Consider the following 20,064-nt stretch of genomic DNA (forward strand, 5'->3'; position numbering starts at 1 on the left):
GTCTTTTTAAATCTTTCTCCTCTCACCTTAAGAATATGCTCCCTAGTCTCGTACTCCCCCATTCTAGGGAAAAGACACATGCCATTCACCTCATCTATACCTTCATGATTTTAAAAGCCTCTATAATGCCAATCTTCAAACTCCTACACTCCAGTAAAAGAGATGCAGCCTATCCAGCCTCTCCCTATAAGTCAAACCCTCCATTCCCAGCAACATCCTGGTACATCTTTTCTGTGACCTCTGTAGCTTGATATCCTTCCTGTAACAGGGCGACCAGAACTGGGTGCAGCACTCCATAAAAGGCCTCACCAATGACCTGCACAATCTCAACATGGAGTCACAATTCCGATACTCAAAGGTCTGACCAATGAAAGCAGGCGTACTAAACACCTTAACCACCGTGTCTACGTGTGATGCAAATTTCAACAAATTATGTATGTGAATCCCTAGGTCTCTGTTCTACAACACTAGCCAACAACCTATCATTAATTGTATAAATCCTGTCCTTGTTTGTTTTGCCAAAATGCAATACCTCCCATAGATCCAAATTAAACTGCATCTGCCACTCATCAGCCCATTGACCCAATCAATCAAGATCCCTTTGTAATCTTAAATAATCTTCTTTGCTGTCCACTACACCACAATTTTGGAGTCATCTGCAAACTTACTAACCATGCCTTCCATTTTCTCATGTAAATCATTTTTTAATAAGACAGACAAACAAAATGGGATCCAGCACTGACCTCTGTGGAAAACCGCAAGGCAAATTGGGTTTTTATCAGATTAGAAAGGACCTGCACAACCTAACTACAATTTGCACATTTGTTTTAATGGGATATTCAGATCTCCCTAAATTTGTTGCACTTTTCAGCAAAAAACGACAATCTTAACTGGGAAGTGTTGTAGTATACACATGTGGGGCAGCAAGTTTCAGATAAAATTCAACAAGTTGCTAAATGTAGTAGATTAGACAGTGTGCAGCTGACAGTTTAAATATCTAACAATTCAGCAGCTTCACTGCATGCTAACCAATAATCTATTGTAACAGCACTTACTATTGAACAGAAGTGGAATAAAAATTTAAATGCGTTACTACAAGATCAACACATTAATGCCTGAATGAAAGCATAAAAGCTCTCTTCAAAAAAGGTAGGCTTGATTGTTTTCCAACCACCTGAATTGCTGCAATACAAGGAAAGGTAGCTACAAATCTAAACATTTGAATTTAGATTTTGAATCTAAGTTCAATTGCACTGCAAAATTCTTTCACTCAAAGCAAAATGAAGACTTAAAAATCCAAACATTTTAACTTGAGTGCAATTTAAAAGTGAATTTTAACAGTTGGTAAATCTGTATATTTTAAACTTACTGTTCATATATCTGTACATTTTAACTTAGTCTGATTACACAAATATTTTGAATAAATCACAACATATTATAAAATAGAAAGCAAAGCAACAGCATAGCCACTGTATAAGACATTGTTACAGACACAATGGAATTGAATGATGGTTATTGCTCTAAATGAACATCAAGGTTTTGAATACTTTCACAAGTTGACCACATTCCCACATAAGTGGCCAATGGAAGGTAAAAGACCACTATCCAAAATCATCACCATCCCCAATGAGAATTGCACTTCAAAAATTATGGTGGTTCAGACTTGCCCTAAGTGTTCTCTGACTGTAATCTTGCTCATAAGACAAGATGCTACTTGCAATAAAATCAACTGCTCAGATATGTGGAAATATTTTATACAAAACATAAAACAGGTTTTTGAGACAAGAATTGTTGTGGGGTTGATCCACAAGAGATTAAAAAATATTACTCAACTTTCCATTGACACTGTCAGGAGTTTGTAACCAGCAGTATGTTAATGGTTATGTAGTCAATAAAAATAAAAGACATAAATGCTGGAAATTAAATAAAAACAGAAATTGCAGGTCAGTTAGTATCCATAAAGAAAAAATACATTTCAGATAACTCAGTTAATTTTAGCAGTTAGGTTAGCATCTTTAGTGGTGAAAATTTTCAAGTAAAAATGTATGTCAAAAGAAACAATTGCACTGGACAAATCTCAATTCAATTAGAATTTAACAATAGTTGGTAGAAATGCTATTGATATACATGTAAAAGCTTAGCAATAATAAGCCAATGCAAGCCTTTCCGTAGACCTAAAATTAGACAATATGTTTGAGCATTCTAATTTTCCTAATTACGAACTTGTAAGATGTCACTGTCACCTTCAGAATAAATTATGGACATTAAAGGAATGGTTTCATGGATAAATTAAGTGGGTTCACACTTGGAGCTTGACTTTCAAACCCTTAGATTATGAGGTGATTTGATTTTATCTTTCATGGGATCTGTGTGTCACTGTTAAGGCCATCCATTCCTGATTTCACTTCAGAAGGTAACAGTGAGCCACCTTCTTAAACTACTGAAGTTTACCTGGCATAGACACACCAGAGTGTTGTTAGAAAGGGAGTTCCAGGTTTTTAAACTCATTGCAGGATCAACAATATAGTTCCAAGTCAGGACGGTGTGCAGTTTAGAGAGGAACTTATTCATGTGGTGATATTTCCATGGATTTGCCACATTTGTTCTTGTGGGTTGTAGAGGTTAAAGATGTGGAAGATGTTGTAAAATGGTTTACTAGCACTTACAATTACTTGCGACTGCTCTAGATTTGATAAGGTGACAAAGATGGAAGAGTTAAAAAATTTTGTTTTTGTTAAATCAGTGACAGCATTGATAATGAAATATGCTCCCACTAATGCAAGGATTAAGAATGAGGGCACAGATTATGATAATTGGCAAGAACAGTAAAGGAGGCACAAAGAGAAACATTTTTTACACAGCTAGAAGTAAATGTGCTGCCTGAGAGTCTAATGGAGACAAGTTCAGTCAAGGCAACAAGGAAACAGAAAATGGGGACGGCACTAGATGAATTGCTAAGAGGGCTTTCATAGCTGGAATGGGCTGAAAAGCTTGGTTTTCTGTTGCAACAATTCTATGACTGTGTGATAACAAACATCTATTTATTTGTCTTGACTACAAATACAAGGGGTGAAAAAGCAAACTACTCTCAATTAATCTATACTAAAATTACTGAGGATTCTCCCTTCCTCTGTTGCTCATAATATCTGTATGATAATGAATATGATATTAAAACAATTCTATGCACACAAGCAGCTGAGGACAGAAAAAAATCATTTGTCCTCACTTTTTCTACCCCTGCCTGCTAAGCACTGCCACCAGCAGACGGCATGACGAGAATGCTATTGGAATAGAAACCTGGTGTTTACCTGTACCTTCAATGTCTCCCCCTGCAGGGAGCTGTCACTATCATCATGGTCATCAGGTTTGATGAGGACCGTGTTACTGAGGAGGTGATTCTGCACTGCCATCAAATAACGGAGGCAGGGTGATGCAACCTGTTAGACAATGGAAAGAAATAGCAGAGACAGCACATAAAATCATTATGCATTTGCCATATCCATACAGAATACTGAAATAGTGTGTTAATGGAGATAGCTATAATAACTGTTAGCACAGATCGATTCAATAATATGACCTCAATTGTTTTCTTTTAAATTGCCAAAACAATACTTTGCCCATCTCAGCACATAAGTGAGCACCCATTTTTAGCTATGAAATGCTATCGTTTATAACCAATCTGTTCAGAGATATTGCTACATCACTGGAGAAGATAAGAGTTGAACCAAGACCTCCTGGTCAGAGGTAGGGACACTACCACTGTTCCACAAGAGCCCCCTCACAATTGTGGCAGTTCTTCACATTGTTATCCCAGCAGCTGTGTTACAAAGAATATGCTTGGTAGTTGAAGATATGACCATATATCTAACCCATAACGAAAACATGGACGATGTACTACAGATAACTCAAATCCAGAGAGAAATAGATTCAGAACTGTCTCCCAAAACCCGGTGAATCTGTTGTTGGGAAAGACATACCAATATCAGTGCCCTCTCTGAAATCAAAGTCATTAAATTAGAGGCACTTAGTTACTGCCAGTTGGCTAAGCCACATCATTCACATGCCTGACAAGCCAAAACAAGGTGTCTGCTCAGAGCTTTGTCATGGCAAGTGGTTAGAAAGGCAAAGAAAATACTCCAAGGAGTCACATCAAAGCATCCCTGGAAAAAACAATAATCCCACAGATTTACAGGGATGTATTTCCAAAACTGGAGAAGCGCCTGTGAAAGTACTAACTATCTTGGGACACCTCAGAGAAGTGAAAACAAAATGCTGGAAAGAATGTGTTAAAAAAAGCGGAACATCCAAACCATCTGCCTTTTCAATAGCACCTGCCCCAAGTGTAGCAGTGACAGTGGAACCAGTACTAGATGTCTTAGGCACCTCAGGACCTACAACTCTATAGTGGAAGAATATCATCCTTGGTCTTGAGGGACTGGTCAGGAATAGATGTTAAAAGGAGTCAATAGATTCAATGAACTCTTTGAATCAAAAGCAAAAGACAAAGAATTGGATATTTTTAAAGTGCTTTGATTAAAAAGGTACCTTGTACATTAATTTATTCAATAAAGTATGCCAAGTGCACTTAATATGAATTACTGATGGAAATTTTCTCCCTCATTTTTTAAATGGTGACCGCCCACATTGATGGCAGTGTATGTATCGATTCCTGGCTTTGGAAGTATTTATGGATATTTCAAAAAAGTAGACATATATACCAAGACGTACATATGCAAGATTCAAGTCAAGATTAGAATGGTGCTGGAAAAGCACAGTAGATCAGGCAGCATCAGAGGAGCAGGAAAATCAATGTTTGGGCAAAAGCCCTTCATCAGGAATTTCCTGCTCCTTGGATGCTGCCTGACCTGCTGTGCTTTTCCAGCACCACTCTAATCTTGATTCTGATCTGCAGTACTCACTTTCACCTATGCAAGATTCAAGTCATGATTTCAAAACCTATCAATCTTACCACAAAAGGTTACAAGTATACGATTGCAAGTTTCATTTAAAGAATTGGAGATGTATAATTCTGTCTTCATGTTATTTTGTATATTATACACCGATAGGGTTCTTTGACAGATGTAAGCAGGAGTTTGCAACTAGTATGTTAACGGTTCTGTTAAGAATCCCAAATAAAATCTGTTCAACATATTGACATCACTAAGTATGCACTTGCAATGTGGTGGTATCGGGCAATTCATGTGACCTTAATTTTGCTTATAAAGATCAAATTACTAGGTTGACATTATTTATCCCATTTTTGCATTCTCACCCCTTACACAAAAAAGGTTTGTTTTGCTATTTTTTTGATCTCTTAATGCTAAAGAGTCGCAAGTTGCATTTTGACGCTCATCATCATGCTCTGGAGCTGAGACATCCATGAGGTCTAACATTACAGTATAATTAGCCATAGCACTTACGTTTAAGGTAGCCATGTAAAACTAGCATCACTCCCCCAACTGCACTGACACAACCACCCAAACCAAGAGAACACAATATTTATTTTGTATTACATTTTCTTTCCACTGCCACAATTATCTCCACATAAAGCCTTTGTCTTCTGCCAGACAATAGGATCGCATAGGAAAGCTACAGAAACGATCAAAATTGTTAAGCCAGTGTTCTGCTGTTCAGAAATGGTACAACTTCACTGAAGTGAGAGCTTATTACATAATAGATCATCCAACTAGTGAAGATAGAATAAAAGCACATTAAGCTAACAGCTTCATAAAGGATATTGGTTAGGATTGTCTCAGTATTTCTATGTTAACAGTACTGGCACATTCAATGGACACCTTAACACTGTTTATGTTTAATCACTCACTGGCACTGTAGCAAGAAGCCTGAGAAATTCTTCTTTAGAAACTGTTTGGCACTTTGTGATGAGAATGCAGGAGTCCTGTACCACAATCTTCAGGATATAGTGCAGTAGTTCATCATTCAGCCTGAGGGAAACAGCAACCAGGATGGACATGAGACAAATGCATTGGGCATATTGAAGATGTGGCCTCCAAACTACTGTCCATTACTTCAACAAAACTGACTCCAACAGTTAGAATGTTTTAATGGTCACTCTTCCACTTAGGCTTTCAATGGTATAGGAACATCAGAGTTTGATAAGACTACAGCTACTGGTTACCACAATCAAAGATAAATATCAACTTGCTGTAAGTGTAAACAAAACTTTGTAAAATGCAGGCAAAGGCTAACAAAACTAAAATTGGGATGAACATCAAAACCTGCAACCCATGTACTAACTAGACACAATGCAATGGATACTATAGTACAATATCAGTTTCACTTTAAGATAGGGCTACGAAGTGGTTAGAAGACTTTAGCCTACCGGTTATCGTATAAACATGGGATGTGTTCAGGTCATCATATCATTTAATGTAATGCTGTAAAATGGTCATTACAAAATTTAATATTGTTACTAGCCAATTCAGCAAAGCTATCAGTGTATGAATCAGGAGAAGAATTATTGTTGCTCTGCTAAAAAGGTATTGGTTGTAACAGTTACCTTGGAGGATTTTCTCCAAGTAACTTCAAACTTCAGCTCTTTAAAATCTCTTGATTACAAAAGGCATGGTTCATTTTTACTAATTCTTTCGAGTCAATCATTTAAATAGAGTTAGTGCTTGGATTTCATCATAGGGAATAGTAGAAAGGGTCAGAAATGTGGAAAACTTGCACTTGCACATGGGGATCTCTCACTTTTCACATGTAGAAATGTTGGCTTCAATGAGTAAAGGGTGCTTCCTGTGCTGGGTACATCCAGAAACAGGAGAGACAGTTTTATAATTAAGGGTTGCACTTTTAGGACAGAGATGAGGAGAAATCATATCTCTGGCAAAGGATTTAGACATTTTGGAACTTTCCCTTAGAAGGGGTAACGGTGTGGTTATTGAGTATTTTTAGGGTGGAGTTAGATTGATTCCTTTGCCTAACAAGAATCTAAGGTTAGGTAGTTGGCTATGTGGAGTCAAAACACAAACAGATCAGCCACGGTCTCACTAAATGGTGGAGTATGCTCAAGGGGACAAGTGATCCACCTCTGCTCTAATCAGTATGTTATCGCCATGTGCTTGAATAATGTGTATAGGGGTGTGCGTGGGGAGAGAGATATAGGTGGCCATGATTCTGACATAAATTCTGAATAATGGGATGCCCACGTAGACTTGTTGAGCAGACGGTCTTACTTCTGCACCAGTGTCTGATGGTCTTACCAAAGATAGACAGATTTTTGTTTTAAATCAGTTGGTGAACTGAAGATTATAGGGATAAACCTGAAAACTAGTTAAACATTATAAAATCTGACATGATCTCACTGAATGGTGGAGCAGATTCAACACCTGAATAGCCTAACTCTACCATGTCTTATGGTCTTTTCAAGTATTTTAATAATATTAGTGCACCAGACATAAGTGGTGGAGGCTGGTGCAATTACAACATTTAAAAGGCATCTGAATGGGTATGTGAATAGGAAGGGTTCAGAGGGATATGGGCCAAATGCTGACACAAATGGGACTAGATTAATTTATGATATCTGGTCAGCATGGATGTGTTGGGCCAAAGGGCAGGGTCTGTTTTTGTGCTGTATATCGAACTCTAAATGCTGAATTCAATACTTTTTAAACCTAATTTGAAATCTCACTCTTCCCTTATTTCCCTGTAATTATTACTCTTAATTATGTAGCCCATCATAGCCAGCAAAGTCGGAAAATTTGGATTATGAGATCCTCTTGTAAGGTTTTTCAGCATAATTCTCACGTAAAGACATTTGTCCTTTGAGCTTGTTGAGTACCAATAGCCCATCTACATTTAAGACATAAATGGCAACAATTTTTCTGCTCCAAAGTCTGGAGAATGTGCAAGAGAAGGTTGTGAGTCAGTAATAACAATTTTTTACATTCTTAATTCTTCAAGTTGTACACTGAAATCTAGATTAGGACTATCTCTGCATCCACTTATGTTGATCAACATGCAAAGCACGGCTACCCCTAAAATTGAAGTATAACTCTTAATTGTGCATGTTACATTATAAATCCCTAGGTTATAATAGGTCGTCAGTTTACCCAAATATCTTCATTAGTGGAAAAAATGTCAGCAAGCAAATATAGCCTAACGATTGTACCTGTAGTGATCATCATCTTCACTCCCAAATCGATTGTTCTGCAGCTGTTCAGCCAGATTAACCAAGATAATATCTCGTAACTGACAAAGACCACTGTTTCTCTGTCCTGCAACAAAGAATTGTTTAAGATCAACCACTTCAAACAAAAAACTTAAATAAGCCATTATTTAACCTCGGGCCACCAAATAAAAAAACTTTATTAAAAGGAGGTGACCTGTGCATCAAGAGACATAAACATCAGTGCTATCCCTCTACTTGCATGATATGTTGATATTAATTATAGGAGGTAAACATTATTTCTAACCCTCTCATCAAGTTCCTTTCATTGCCAAATTACTGAAGTGAGAACTTGCTTCAATGTCTCGAGCAATACAACTCACAATCATTTGTGTAATTCTTCAGTCCACTGTCAACAAGTGCAATGTTGATTATTAGTTTTAAACTCGTTCTATAATAGAAGATAAAAAGCCCAATTAAATTAAGTTATGCCAAAGTAAGGCTTTTTTTTTGTTCTGTTTGCCTTCACTAGAAATAATCTTACCTCAGAGGTTTTCATCCTTGTCGAAGCTAAACTTTAACACTGGTTCAAAGTTTGTGAGAAGATTTGTAGCTCAGTGCTCGTTGTTGTGGTTCTGTTTGCCGAGCTGGGAATTTATGTTGCAGATGTTTCGTCCCCCGTCGAGGTGACATCCTCAGTGCTTGGTAGCCTCCTGTGAAGCGCTTCTGTGATCTTTCCTCCAGCATTTGTAGTGGTTTGAATCTGCTGCTTCCGGTTGCCAGTTCCAGCTGTCCGTTGCAGTGGTCAGTATATTGGGTCCAGATCGATGTGCTTATTGATTGAATCTGTGGATGAGTGCCATGCAGGAAAGCCACACACACAAACCAAGTCCTAAACTACGAAAGCAACCACCCCAACACACACAAAAGAAGTTGCATCAAGACACTATTCAAAAAAGCCACAATACACTGCAGTACACCAGAACTACAAAAAAAGAGGAAAAAGAACACCTATACAATGTATTCGCCAAAAACGGATACGCCCGCAATTTCATCAACAGATGCCTAAGGGAAAGACAACGGAACGAGGACATGCCGCAACCCAAAGGACTAACCACACTATCATACATCAAGAGCATTTCCGAACTGACAGCCAGACTACTGCGACCACTAGGATTCATAACAGCACACAAACCAACAGCCACTCTCAGACAACAACTCACCAGAACGAAGGACCCGATAACCAGCATGAGCAAAACCAACGTAGTGTACAAAATCCCATGCAAGGACTGCACAAAACACTACATAGGACAAACAGGAAGACAGCTAACGATCCGCATCCATGAACACCAACTAGCCACGAAACGACATGACCAGCTATCCTTAGTAGCCACACACGCAGATGGCAAGCAACAGGAATTCGACTGGGACAACACTACTATTATAGGACAAGCCAAACAGAGAACAGCCAGGGAATTCCTAGAGGCATGGCACTCATCCACAGATTCAATCACTAAGCACATTGATCTAGACCCAGTATACCGACCACTGCAATGTACAGCTGGAACTGACAACCGGAAGCAGCAGATTCAAACCACTTCAAATGCCAGAGGAAAGATCACAGAAGGGCTTCACAGGAGGCTCCCAAGCACTGAGGATGTCACCTAGACAGGGACGAAACGTCTGCAATACAAATTCCCTTTAACACTGGTACCAGAAGTGAATATTTGACTCAGTGAGCTAGCCTGGTCCTTAGGTAAGTGCAATTTTAAATGCACAGGATGTATAATACAACCACAAAGAAATTTTCATTTAATCAATTTATGATCATTGCTTGCTTATCAGCTAATCCAACAATTTACATACCTTCAATGTCAAAAAAGTGTCAAGGTGGTTTAGAAGTTGAAAACAAAAGCCACTTTAAAAAGAAAGAACAGCAATGTGGATTGCTGTATTTTCACACAGGAGTGTTCCCATTATCAACACATTTTTGCAAAAGCCACCCAGTAGCCACCATTCTTACCATGGAACATGTGAAGAGATGTCAATCACCCGAAGCTGTTCTAGCAGCTAATAGATGATACAAACTACTAGCAATCTATTAGCTACTTAAAAGAAGAAAAGACCAGAGAACTATTTTTCTATTGGTCCACTCAATGGAACACAGTGCATTTCAAAGAAGAATGGGAAAATGGGAATGTAAGGTCTGAAAATAAAACTTAAACACCAATATCAAGATATGAATTATTATGAAAAATGTTATATGCATTTCATTCTAAACAATCTCAAGGTACATCTGGTAATTATTTTACAGAAAGATTAATCACTTACCTTCTGTTAATACTAATTTCAGTAGATTGTTCAGTTCTTGCTCTCCAAGATATAGTGTATTAAGTCCTGAGCTATAAGTAAAGAAAAGTATATATTTGGGTTAGCTGTGGTTTAACAGTGTCATTCTCAACTGCAAGTCAGGAAGGTCTCAGGTTCAGGTTCTTCAATATAAAACCTGAACCAACACTTCAGTGCAGTTCTGACACTTCTCAGTGAGACATTAAACCAAGACTTCTATTCTCTCAGCTCCATCGCACTACTTTCTTACTTTAAAAAGAGTTGGTGCCCTGGTCAGTACACGTATCTTAACCATCATGAAAAACCAAGAACACATTCTGCATGTGGAATTTCACCGAAACTGGCTATGTTTTGTACATTATAGTGACAATACTTTGTAAGCAAACAAGTCGTTGTAAAGCTTTTGGGATATCCCAAGGTAATAATACCAGCCTTCCTTTTATCTTTTTAGTAGTGAAACAACTTTTCTCTTAAATTGCAAGGTAACTCATACTTAAAATCAATGTCAACAAACACTACTGCACTCAACTGTCCCGTTTACCAAACTTCCTTTTGTTCTGAGTATCAAGTTAAAATTAAAATTCTTCACATAAGTAGTGCTATCACAGGACAAAGGACAGACATGGATTTTCCCGTGGTGACTGAAGGGGCACTGAGTGGAGATTATCTAAACGAGCAAAAGAGGGAAGCGAAAGGAAACTGAACTCATGCTATGCAAGTGTTGGATTCTAACAGGCACTCACATGGTCAGTCCAAAAACTTGGAAACATAGCATACCCCAGAAAGCAAATATAAGGAGCATGTATTTAAGGAAAAAGGGGTGCAGAATATATTATATTAAAATAAAGACAAAATTGAGTATAAATAAAAAGTTATTTTAAGTATTTACATCAGATGGGTTGAGAAAACAAGTATAGTAAAAGCAACATAACCAGTGAATTATCTCTTTTATTCCAAATCATTATGAAAGTTCATTAGTAGAGGAAAGAAGTTCCTTAACTTTATTGCCTAAACAATTCACTATAAAATTAGAATGACAACAAGAACGGTTATAAAAGGCATTGGTCCAACCTCACTTAAAGCACAACTTTGAATTCTGGCCCTCCCAGCTCAGGAAATATATTATGACTGTAAAGGAGATTAAAAAAGCAAAGATAATTAATTGCCAGAAGTTTGTTTGCCTATGAGGATAGATTTAATATCTTAGATTTTTATTTTCTGACGAGATATTTTGAGAATTTGATCCAGCCATATATGATAACTAAAGATATGTTCAGCAAGTAGGTAAATGCTGAGGTGTTTTGAGGTGGTATAAAGATCAGAGTCACCAGACAGACCAAAGAAGTAGGGGGAGGTTAATTGCCTGCACCTTTTCCATATCTGAGAGGTAAACTGATCTCTGTAACAGAACTCATTAAGTGGTCATGAAGACTTAGAGCCATAAGATGTCTTTAGACGTACAGTATTGCTAGAAAGTGAAATGATCGCAACAAGTAATACATATAATTCCAGGATGACTTATGAATCTAGGACTTCTTTGGCATAGCCTGACTTCAAATGGTGGGTTGCAGAGTAGATTTTGCCAGAACAATGCTAGAGTTGACCACAAGTTTCTATTCTACTGCTCTTCTCAGCAGGTGGGAGGAAATAATAACTGCTGCACAGAAATAAAGTCAGCCAAATGGTAGGCAGAGAAAGTACTAGTCTGAAGGCTTTTATAGTCCTAAATACACAAAACGGCATTCTCTAATTTTAGAGATGCATTTCAGACAAATGTCAATAACATTCATGATGAGATGTGCAGCTATACAACATAGAACAGTACAGCACAGAACAGGCCCTTCAGCCTATGATATTGTGCCGATCATTTATCCTCATGTGAGGTAAACCTAATGTACGAACTCTCAAATTTCTGTGACCATATGCACGTCCAGCTGTCTCTTAAATATCTCCAATGACCTCGCTTCCACAACTGCTGCTGGCAACGCATTCCATGCTCTCACAACTCTCTGCATAAAGAACCCGCCTCTGACATCCCCTCTATACTTTCCACCAAACAGCTTAAAACTATGACCCTCGTGTTAACAATTTCTGCCCTTGGGAAAAGTTTCTGGATATCATCTCTATCTATGCCTCTCATTATCTTGGAAACCTCAATTAGGTCCCCTCTCTTCCTTCTTTTTTTCCAATGAAAAAAGTCCGAGCTCAGTCAACCTCTCCTCATAAGATAAGCCCTCCATTCCAGGCAGCATCCTGGTAAACCTCCTCTGAACCCTCTGCAAAGCATCCACATCTTTCCTATAATAGGGCGACTAGAGCTGAACGCAGTATTCCAAGTGCGGTCTAACCAAAGTTTTATAGAGCTACAACAAGATCTCATGACTCTTAAACTCAATCCCCCTGTTAATGAAAGCCAAAACACCATATGCTTTCTTAACAACCCTGTCCATCTGGGTGGCAATTTTAAGGGATCTATGTACCTGCACACCAAGATCCCGCTGTTCCTCCACACTGCCAAGAATCCTGTACTCAACTTTCAAGTTCGACCTTCCAAAATGCATCACCTCTCAATCCAATTTGAACTCAATCTGCCACCTCGCAGCCCATCTCGGCATCCTGTCAATATCACACTGCAGCCTACAACAGCCTTCTATACTGTCAACGACACCTCCAACCTTTGTGTCGTCTGCAAACTTGCCAACCCATCCTTCAATCTCCTCATTCAAGTCATTAATAAAAATTACAAAGAATAGAGGCCCAAGAAGAGCCCTGTGAATCACCACTCACCACTGACTTCCAGGCAGAATATTTTCCTTCCACTACCACTCGCTGTCTTCTGTCGACCAGCCAATTCTGTATCCAGACAGCTAAATGTCCCTGTATCCCATTCGTCCTGACCTTCTGAATGAGCCTACCATGGGGAACCTTATCAAATGCCTTACTGAAGTCCATATACACAACATCCACCGTTCGACCCTCAGCAACTTGTCTAGTAACATCCTCAACGAACTCAATAAGATTTGGGAGGCATGACCTGCCCCTCACAAAGCCATGCTGACTAGCTTTAATCAAGCCATGCTCTTCCAGATGGTCACAAATCCTATCCCTCAGAATCCTTTCTAATACCTTGCAGATGACAGACGTGAGACCGGCTGGTCTGTAATTGCCGTGGATTTCCCTATTTCCTTTCTTGAGGAGAGGAATTACATTTGCCTCCCTCCAGTACAACTCCGGTGGAGAGCGAGGATGCAAAGATCATCGCAAGTGGCGAAGCAATCACATTTCTGGCTTCCCAAAGTAGCAGAGGACAAATTTGGTCTAGCCCTGGAGACTTGTCAATCTTAATGTTTGTCAAAATTTTCAACACATCAACTTCCTCAATCTCTATCTGTTCCAGTATGCTTACCTGCTCCTCAAATGGTTTCATTCACTACAAGGTCCTTTTCTTTCGTAAAGACAGAAGCAAAATACTCATTTAGGGCTTCCCCTACCTCCTCAGACTCTATACACAAGTTCCCTATGCTATCCCTGATCTTTCTCTTTGATCATTCTCTTATTCTTCACATAAGTGTAAAATGCCTTTGGATTCTCCCTAATCAAATCAACCAACCAACCCAACCACCCCGTGGCTCAACACTTCAACTCCCCCCTCCCACTCCACCAAGGACATGCAGGTCCTTGGACTCCTCCATCGCCAAATCATAGCAACACGATGGTTGGAGGAAGAGCGCCTCATCTTCCGCCTAGGAACCCTCCAACCATAAGGGATGAACTCAGATTTCTCCAGTTTCCTAATTTCCCCTACCCCCACCTTATGTCAGTCAAATCCTTCAAACTCAGCACCACCTTCCTAACCTGCAATCTTCTTCCTGACCTCTCCGCCCCCCCCCCCCCACCCCCACTCTGGCCTATCACCCTCACCTTGACCTCCTTCCACCTATCGCATTTCCAACGCCCCTCCCCCAAGTCCCTCCTCCCTACCTTTTATCTTAGCCTGCTGGGCACACTTTCCTCATTCTTGAAGAAGGGCTCATGCCCGAAATGTCGATTCTCCTGCTCCTTGGATGCTGCCTGACCTGCTGCGCTTTTCCAGCAAAACATTTTCAGCTCCATTCTCCCTAATCCTTCCTGCCAAGCCTTTTTTGTGCCCCCTCCTGGCTCTCCTCAGACCATTTTTGAGCTCCTTCCTCGCCTGCCTGTAATCCTCTAGAGCTGAGCAAGACTCTTGCTTCCTCCACCTTACGTAAGCTGCCTTCTTTCTTTTGACGAGAGCGGCTTTTGATGAGAAGCTCCTCTGCTCTCGTCATCTGAGGTTCCTTTATCTTACCACTTCTTGCCTGTCTCAGAGGAACACCTTTGTGCATCACTTACAACAACTGTTCCTTAAACAGTCTCCACATATCTATAGTGCCCTTTCCATGGAACAATTTCTCCCAGTCCATGCTTCCCAACACATGTCTGAAAGAATCAGAGTTTCCTTTTCCCCAATTAAATATTCTCCCATCGTGCCTGCTTCTCTCCTTTTTGATAGCTGTGTAGAATGTGAGGCAGTTGTGGTCACTATCCCCAAAATGCTCTCCCACCGCAAGATCTGACACCTGCCCCGGCTCATTGCCGAGCACCAAATCCAAAATGGCCTCTCCCCTCGTCGGCCTGTCAACGTACTGAGTTAGGAAACCCTCACGAACACACGTTACAAAAACAGCTCCTTCCAAACCATCTGCTCAAAGGAGGTTCCAATCAATATTGCAATGTTGCAACATTTAATGATAAAACCAGGCAAAGCATGAAAAAGATGCATTTGTTTATGTCAAGATGCGAAAAAGAAAATGATTACAAGATCAGACACCTAAACAAATTTGGTATTAGAATTCATAAATCCATTCTGCTCAACTGGTTCTGACACAAAACTACACAGTTTGATCTTAAGTGTGAACTCCAATCATGCAGAGAAGGCAGAAACTTAAGCACTACAGTTAACTACAGCACAATTGGTCAGTGGGAGGAACAAAACTGGCTAGGACTCCCAATCCAGAGGAGCATAGCACTAAAAAGCACAAGCCACTTGGCCCTTCAAGCCTGCGCTGCCATTCCATAAGATTATGGATGATCAGATTGTGGTTTCAACTCCACGTTCTGATTTCTCCCCCAAAAAGAGAAAACATAGAATGTGGATCTAGAAAGATAAGATCCCTAGAGGACTTGATAACGTTTCAGTAAGATTACCTCTTGATCTTATAAAGACCAATGGTGTAAAAGGTTCATCTTTCTTGATAAAATATGTTCTTCATCCCAGGAATGATTCAAGTGAACCTTCTCTGAACTGTTTCTAAAGTAATTACAACCTTTCCCCAACTTTTGGTGATTTACATACTAGGACATATGGATCCCTTGATTTATGTCACATACCGCTTATCTACTTTTCCTGAAGCAGACAAATTACATTTTTTCTATATCATACGCCAACTGACAAACTTTTGCCCAGTATCTATACGCTTTTGGAGACTCTGTCTCTTCACTTACTTTCATACCATCTTGATGTCACTGGCAAATTTAGCCAGCATACATTTAGTCCCTTCATCCAGATCACAGATAACACATAGCTGTCCAGTGACCTAATTGGGCAGTATGCAAATGATTTAAAAAAAAATATTAATCTATTTTTCTAATCAACCTGGTCAGAGATATTACTACATACCTCTGGAGCAGGTGGGACTTGAGCTCAGGCTTTCTGGCTCAGAGATAGGGTCACTACCTCTGTGCCGCAAGAGGGCCCATTGTAAGTATATATTGTGAAGGCATAAAATTAGATTCAACTGCAATGTTATTAAGACAAAGTTTGGCTTCAATCCCTTGCTGTGATTTTATTAATCAAAAATCTATTTTTATTTCAGTTCAGCCTTTTTGCCTCAACAGGGCTTCATTACAAAAACAAATTTTAAACAATTACCACCCCCAACGGTATCAAGATGTTGAATCGCTGGAAATTAAAGGACCAAGAAATACCATCTGATTCTTGTACAAGCTGTTCTTTTGATTTATGCCTCTCATAGCCCAGAAGATTTCACATGAAAAAAAAATGACAACACTCAACTAACATTATTTTGCAGAATGATTCTCCCAGAATAGAGTCCAGTGTGAAAAGAATGGTCACTGAAAGCAGTTAGTGATATCCCACTAATATTAATTGACAGCTTCTTGTTAAGCAGAATAATATATTATACAGTTTAAAGGGCAAAATTTCACAAAACTATAAACTGCAGCACTATGTGACCTCTCCTGTCTAGCAGGGCAAGAGCAGCAGGTGCATGGGAACATTACCAGCTCCAAGTTCTTCTCCAATCCCATACATCTTAATTTGAATCTGATTGTTCATTCCTTGCATTGAAATCCTAGAACTTTGTACCTAACAATATTGCTAGAATATTTCCTCACACTGACTGTAACAGTTCAAGAAAACACAAAAGTAAATGACACCTAGTGGTTGAACTGGAGGTAAACTGCAGTTTACTGGTAATTCTGCAACAAGTCTCATAATCCAGAAACCAAGGCTAACACTCAGGACATGAAATTAAAACCACCAAAGCAGATGAAATTTAAATTCAATTAACAAAAGTAATATGGAATTCAAAGCTAGTCTCAATAACGGTGACCTCAAAATTCATTTATCTTAAAGGCCCATCTTGTTACTATTGCCTTTAGGGAAGGAAGTCTGCCATTCTTACCCAGTCAAGAGTCGCAGTAATGGAGTTAACTTTTAACTGCCCTCTAAAACATGCCGATTAAGCCATTCCATTCAGGGGCAGTTGGGAATGGACAACAAATGCTGACCTTGCTAGTGATGTCCATATCCCACAAAATAATAAAACTATTTTCTCTCAGTGGATCAGCAAAAAAAAAGACTGACAATTATATTTTTAAAAATCAATTTATTGGTTTTTTGCAAAAAGTTAAGGCACTCAACTGGCTTGCTGTGCATTTAACCATCAGTTTCTCCTGAACCATACTTATTTTATTCCTCTGCTTCCTTTTGTTAAGACATGGACTCTCACATTTGGAATTGTGCTTTCAGTACGAACAGGTCCTCAGTTTCTCACCTCAGAGCCAATCCTATTATATTGATAGTGTCACAAGGCTTCCCCCATATTGACAGGGACTCACTTCACGCTATGGGCTTAGATGAGGGAAAATTCAAGAGGGCTTTCTGACAGTACATAAGGAGGGAAGGGGGTTATACTCAACCTGGTGTTAAAAATGGACCTAGCCAGGTGAGTGAAGTTTCAGTGGGGGAGCATTTCAGGAGTAGCGACCACAAAACCGTGAGTTTTAAAGTAATCGTGGATAGGGATAACAGCAGTACTTGGGTGAAGGCATTAAACTGGAGAAGGTGAACTACGACAATATTAGGCAGGAACTGGAGAATGTTGATTGGAGGCAGCTGGTTGGAGTCAAATCCACATCAGACTTGTGGGAATATTTCAAATGACAGTTGATAATAGTTCCTGCAAGAATGAAGGATAGATATGGCAAGTTACTTGACCCTTGGATGACCAGGAATGTTATGGCCTTGGTTAAAAAGAAAAAAAGCATACGTAAAATCCAGGAAAATGGGAACTGACAAAGCCCTTGAAGCATAGAAGGAAAGTAGGAAAGAACTTAAACTAAGAAATTAGAAGGGACAAATGGGATCATGAAAAGTTGTTAGCAAACAGGATTAAGGAGAATCCCTACATATATACATTTATACATATATAAAAAGCAAAGAGGGTAGCCAGGGAAAAGGTTGGCTCACTCAAGAACAAAGGACAGAATCTGTGCGTGAAGCCAGAAGAGGTAGGTGAGGTCCTAAATGAATACTGTGTATCAGTACTCACCGAAGAGAAGGAACTGGAGGATGATTTCAGGAAAGGAGTGGAGTTTCTAAGCCAAGTTGCTAGCAAAAAGGAAGAGATGTTGTGCGTCTTACAAAGTATTAAGGTAGATGAGTCCCCAGGTCCTGTTAGGATCTATCTATGAATATTCGGGAGTTAAGAGAATAAATTGATGGAGCACTGACAGATATTTTTGTATTTTCTTTGGCTACAGGTGAGGTCCCAGAGGACTGGAGAATAGCTAATATTGTCCCATTGTTCAAGAAGGGTAACATGAATAATCCTGGGAATTACAGGCCTGTGACTTTCAAGTTGATGGTGGGGAGATTATTGGAACAGATTCTCAGGGACAAGATGTATAGGCATTTAAAAGCAAATGAACTTATTAGCAACAGACAGCATGGTTTTGGTTAGGGAATGTTGTGCCTCACTAACTTCATCAAGTTTTTTGAGATGACGAAGATGCTTGATGTGGGAAAAGTGGTTGATGTTTTCTACATGGACTTTAGTAAAGACTGTGATAAGGTCCCTCATGGCAGATTAGTACAAAAACGTGAAGTCACATGGTATCAGAGGTGAGCTGGCAAGATGGATACAGAACTAGCTTAGTCACAGGGGACAGAAAGTAGCAGTGGAAGGATGATTTTCGGAAGAGAGCATTGTGACGAGTCATGTTCCACAGGGATCTGTGCTGGGACCTCTGCTGTTTGTGATCTACATAAATGATTTGGAGGAAAATGCAGCTGGTCTAATTAGTAAGTTTGCAGATGATATAAAGAGTGATGGGGTTGCAGATAGTGAGGAGGACTGTCAGAGGATACAGCAGGACATAAATCAGTTGGAGGCATGGGCAGAAAAATGGCAGATGGAGTTTAATCTGTTCAGATGTGAAGGGATGCATTTTGGAAGATCAAGTATAGGTGGAAATTGTATGGTGATTGACAGAAGCCTTAAAGAGTATTGATATGCAGAGGAATTTGGGTGTGCAGGTCTACAGATCACTGAAGGTGGCAGCTCAAGTAGATAAGGTAGTAATGTGGCATGCTTGCCTTCATTGGAAGGGGCATTGTGTATAAACAATAGCCAAGTTATATAGCAGCTTTGTAGAACTTTAGTTAGGTCACACTTGGAATATTACGAACAGTTCTGGTCACCACATTACCAGAAGGATGTGGACGCTTTGAGAGTGTACAGAAAAAGATTCACCAAGATGTTGCCTGGTGTGGGTAAATTTTAGCTACGAAGAAAGGTTGGATAAACTGGGTTTGTTTTCACTGGAATGCAGGAGGTTGAGGGGCAATCTGATATAATTTTATAAAATTGTGAATGGCATGAATAAAGTGGAAAGTATGAGGCTTTTCCCCCCGCCCCAGAGTGGGAGGATATATTACGTAGGGACACAGGTTCAAGGTGAGGAAGAATGTTTAATAGAGATGCACAAAGGATGTCGAGTGCCTGGAAAGCATTGCTAGAGGTGGTGGTAGAAGGATTCAGGCAGGGAATAAGAGATACAGATCCTCTAAGTGAAGAGAGATTTAGTCCGAAAGGGCAAAATGGGTTGGTGCAAGCTTAGACGGCTGAAGGGCCTGTTCCTGTGTTGTTCTTTGTTGTAGATCTTTGGAAAGGGAATGCTCTTTATGTATATTTTCCTAATTTACCTGCTGAGAGATGTTATTACACACCTCTGGGACACAATGAACTTGAACCCATGCC

The 20,064-nt window shown here is 39.5% G+C and overlaps 1 protein-coding gene across 2 annotated transcripts in view; it reads right to left on the reverse strand.

The window, feature by feature from the left end:
• Window positions 1-20,064, reverse strand: part of LOC140488149 (probable E3 ubiquitin-protein ligase HECTD4) — a 291,859-nt gene that overhangs the window by 168,620 nt on the left and 103,175 nt on the right. Inside the window, exons 14-17 of one of the 2 annotated variants that reach the window (XM_072587982.1) lie at window positions 10,463-10,533; window positions 8,135-8,240; window positions 5,825-5,945; window positions 3,315-3,437 (exon numbers count right to left, since the gene is read on the reverse strand). In XM_072587982.1, the coding sequence (XP_072444083.1) occupies window positions 3,315-3,437; window positions 5,825-5,945; window positions 8,135-8,240; window positions 10,463-10,533 (421 nt within the window). Of the gene's footprint in view, window positions 1-3,308; window positions 3,438-5,824; window positions 5,946-8,134; window positions 8,241-10,462; window positions 10,534-20,064 lie in introns of both variants that reach the window. The other variant, XM_072587981.1, reaches the window with a different exon arrangement.

The sequence above is a fragment of the Chiloscyllium punctatum genome, chromosome 17 (genome assembly GCF_047496795.1).
Source record: "Chiloscyllium punctatum isolate Juve2018m chromosome 17, sChiPun1.3, whole genome shotgun sequence".
NCBI lineage: Eukaryota > Metazoa > Chordata > Chondrichthyes > Orectolobiformes > Hemiscylliidae > Chiloscyllium > Chiloscyllium punctatum.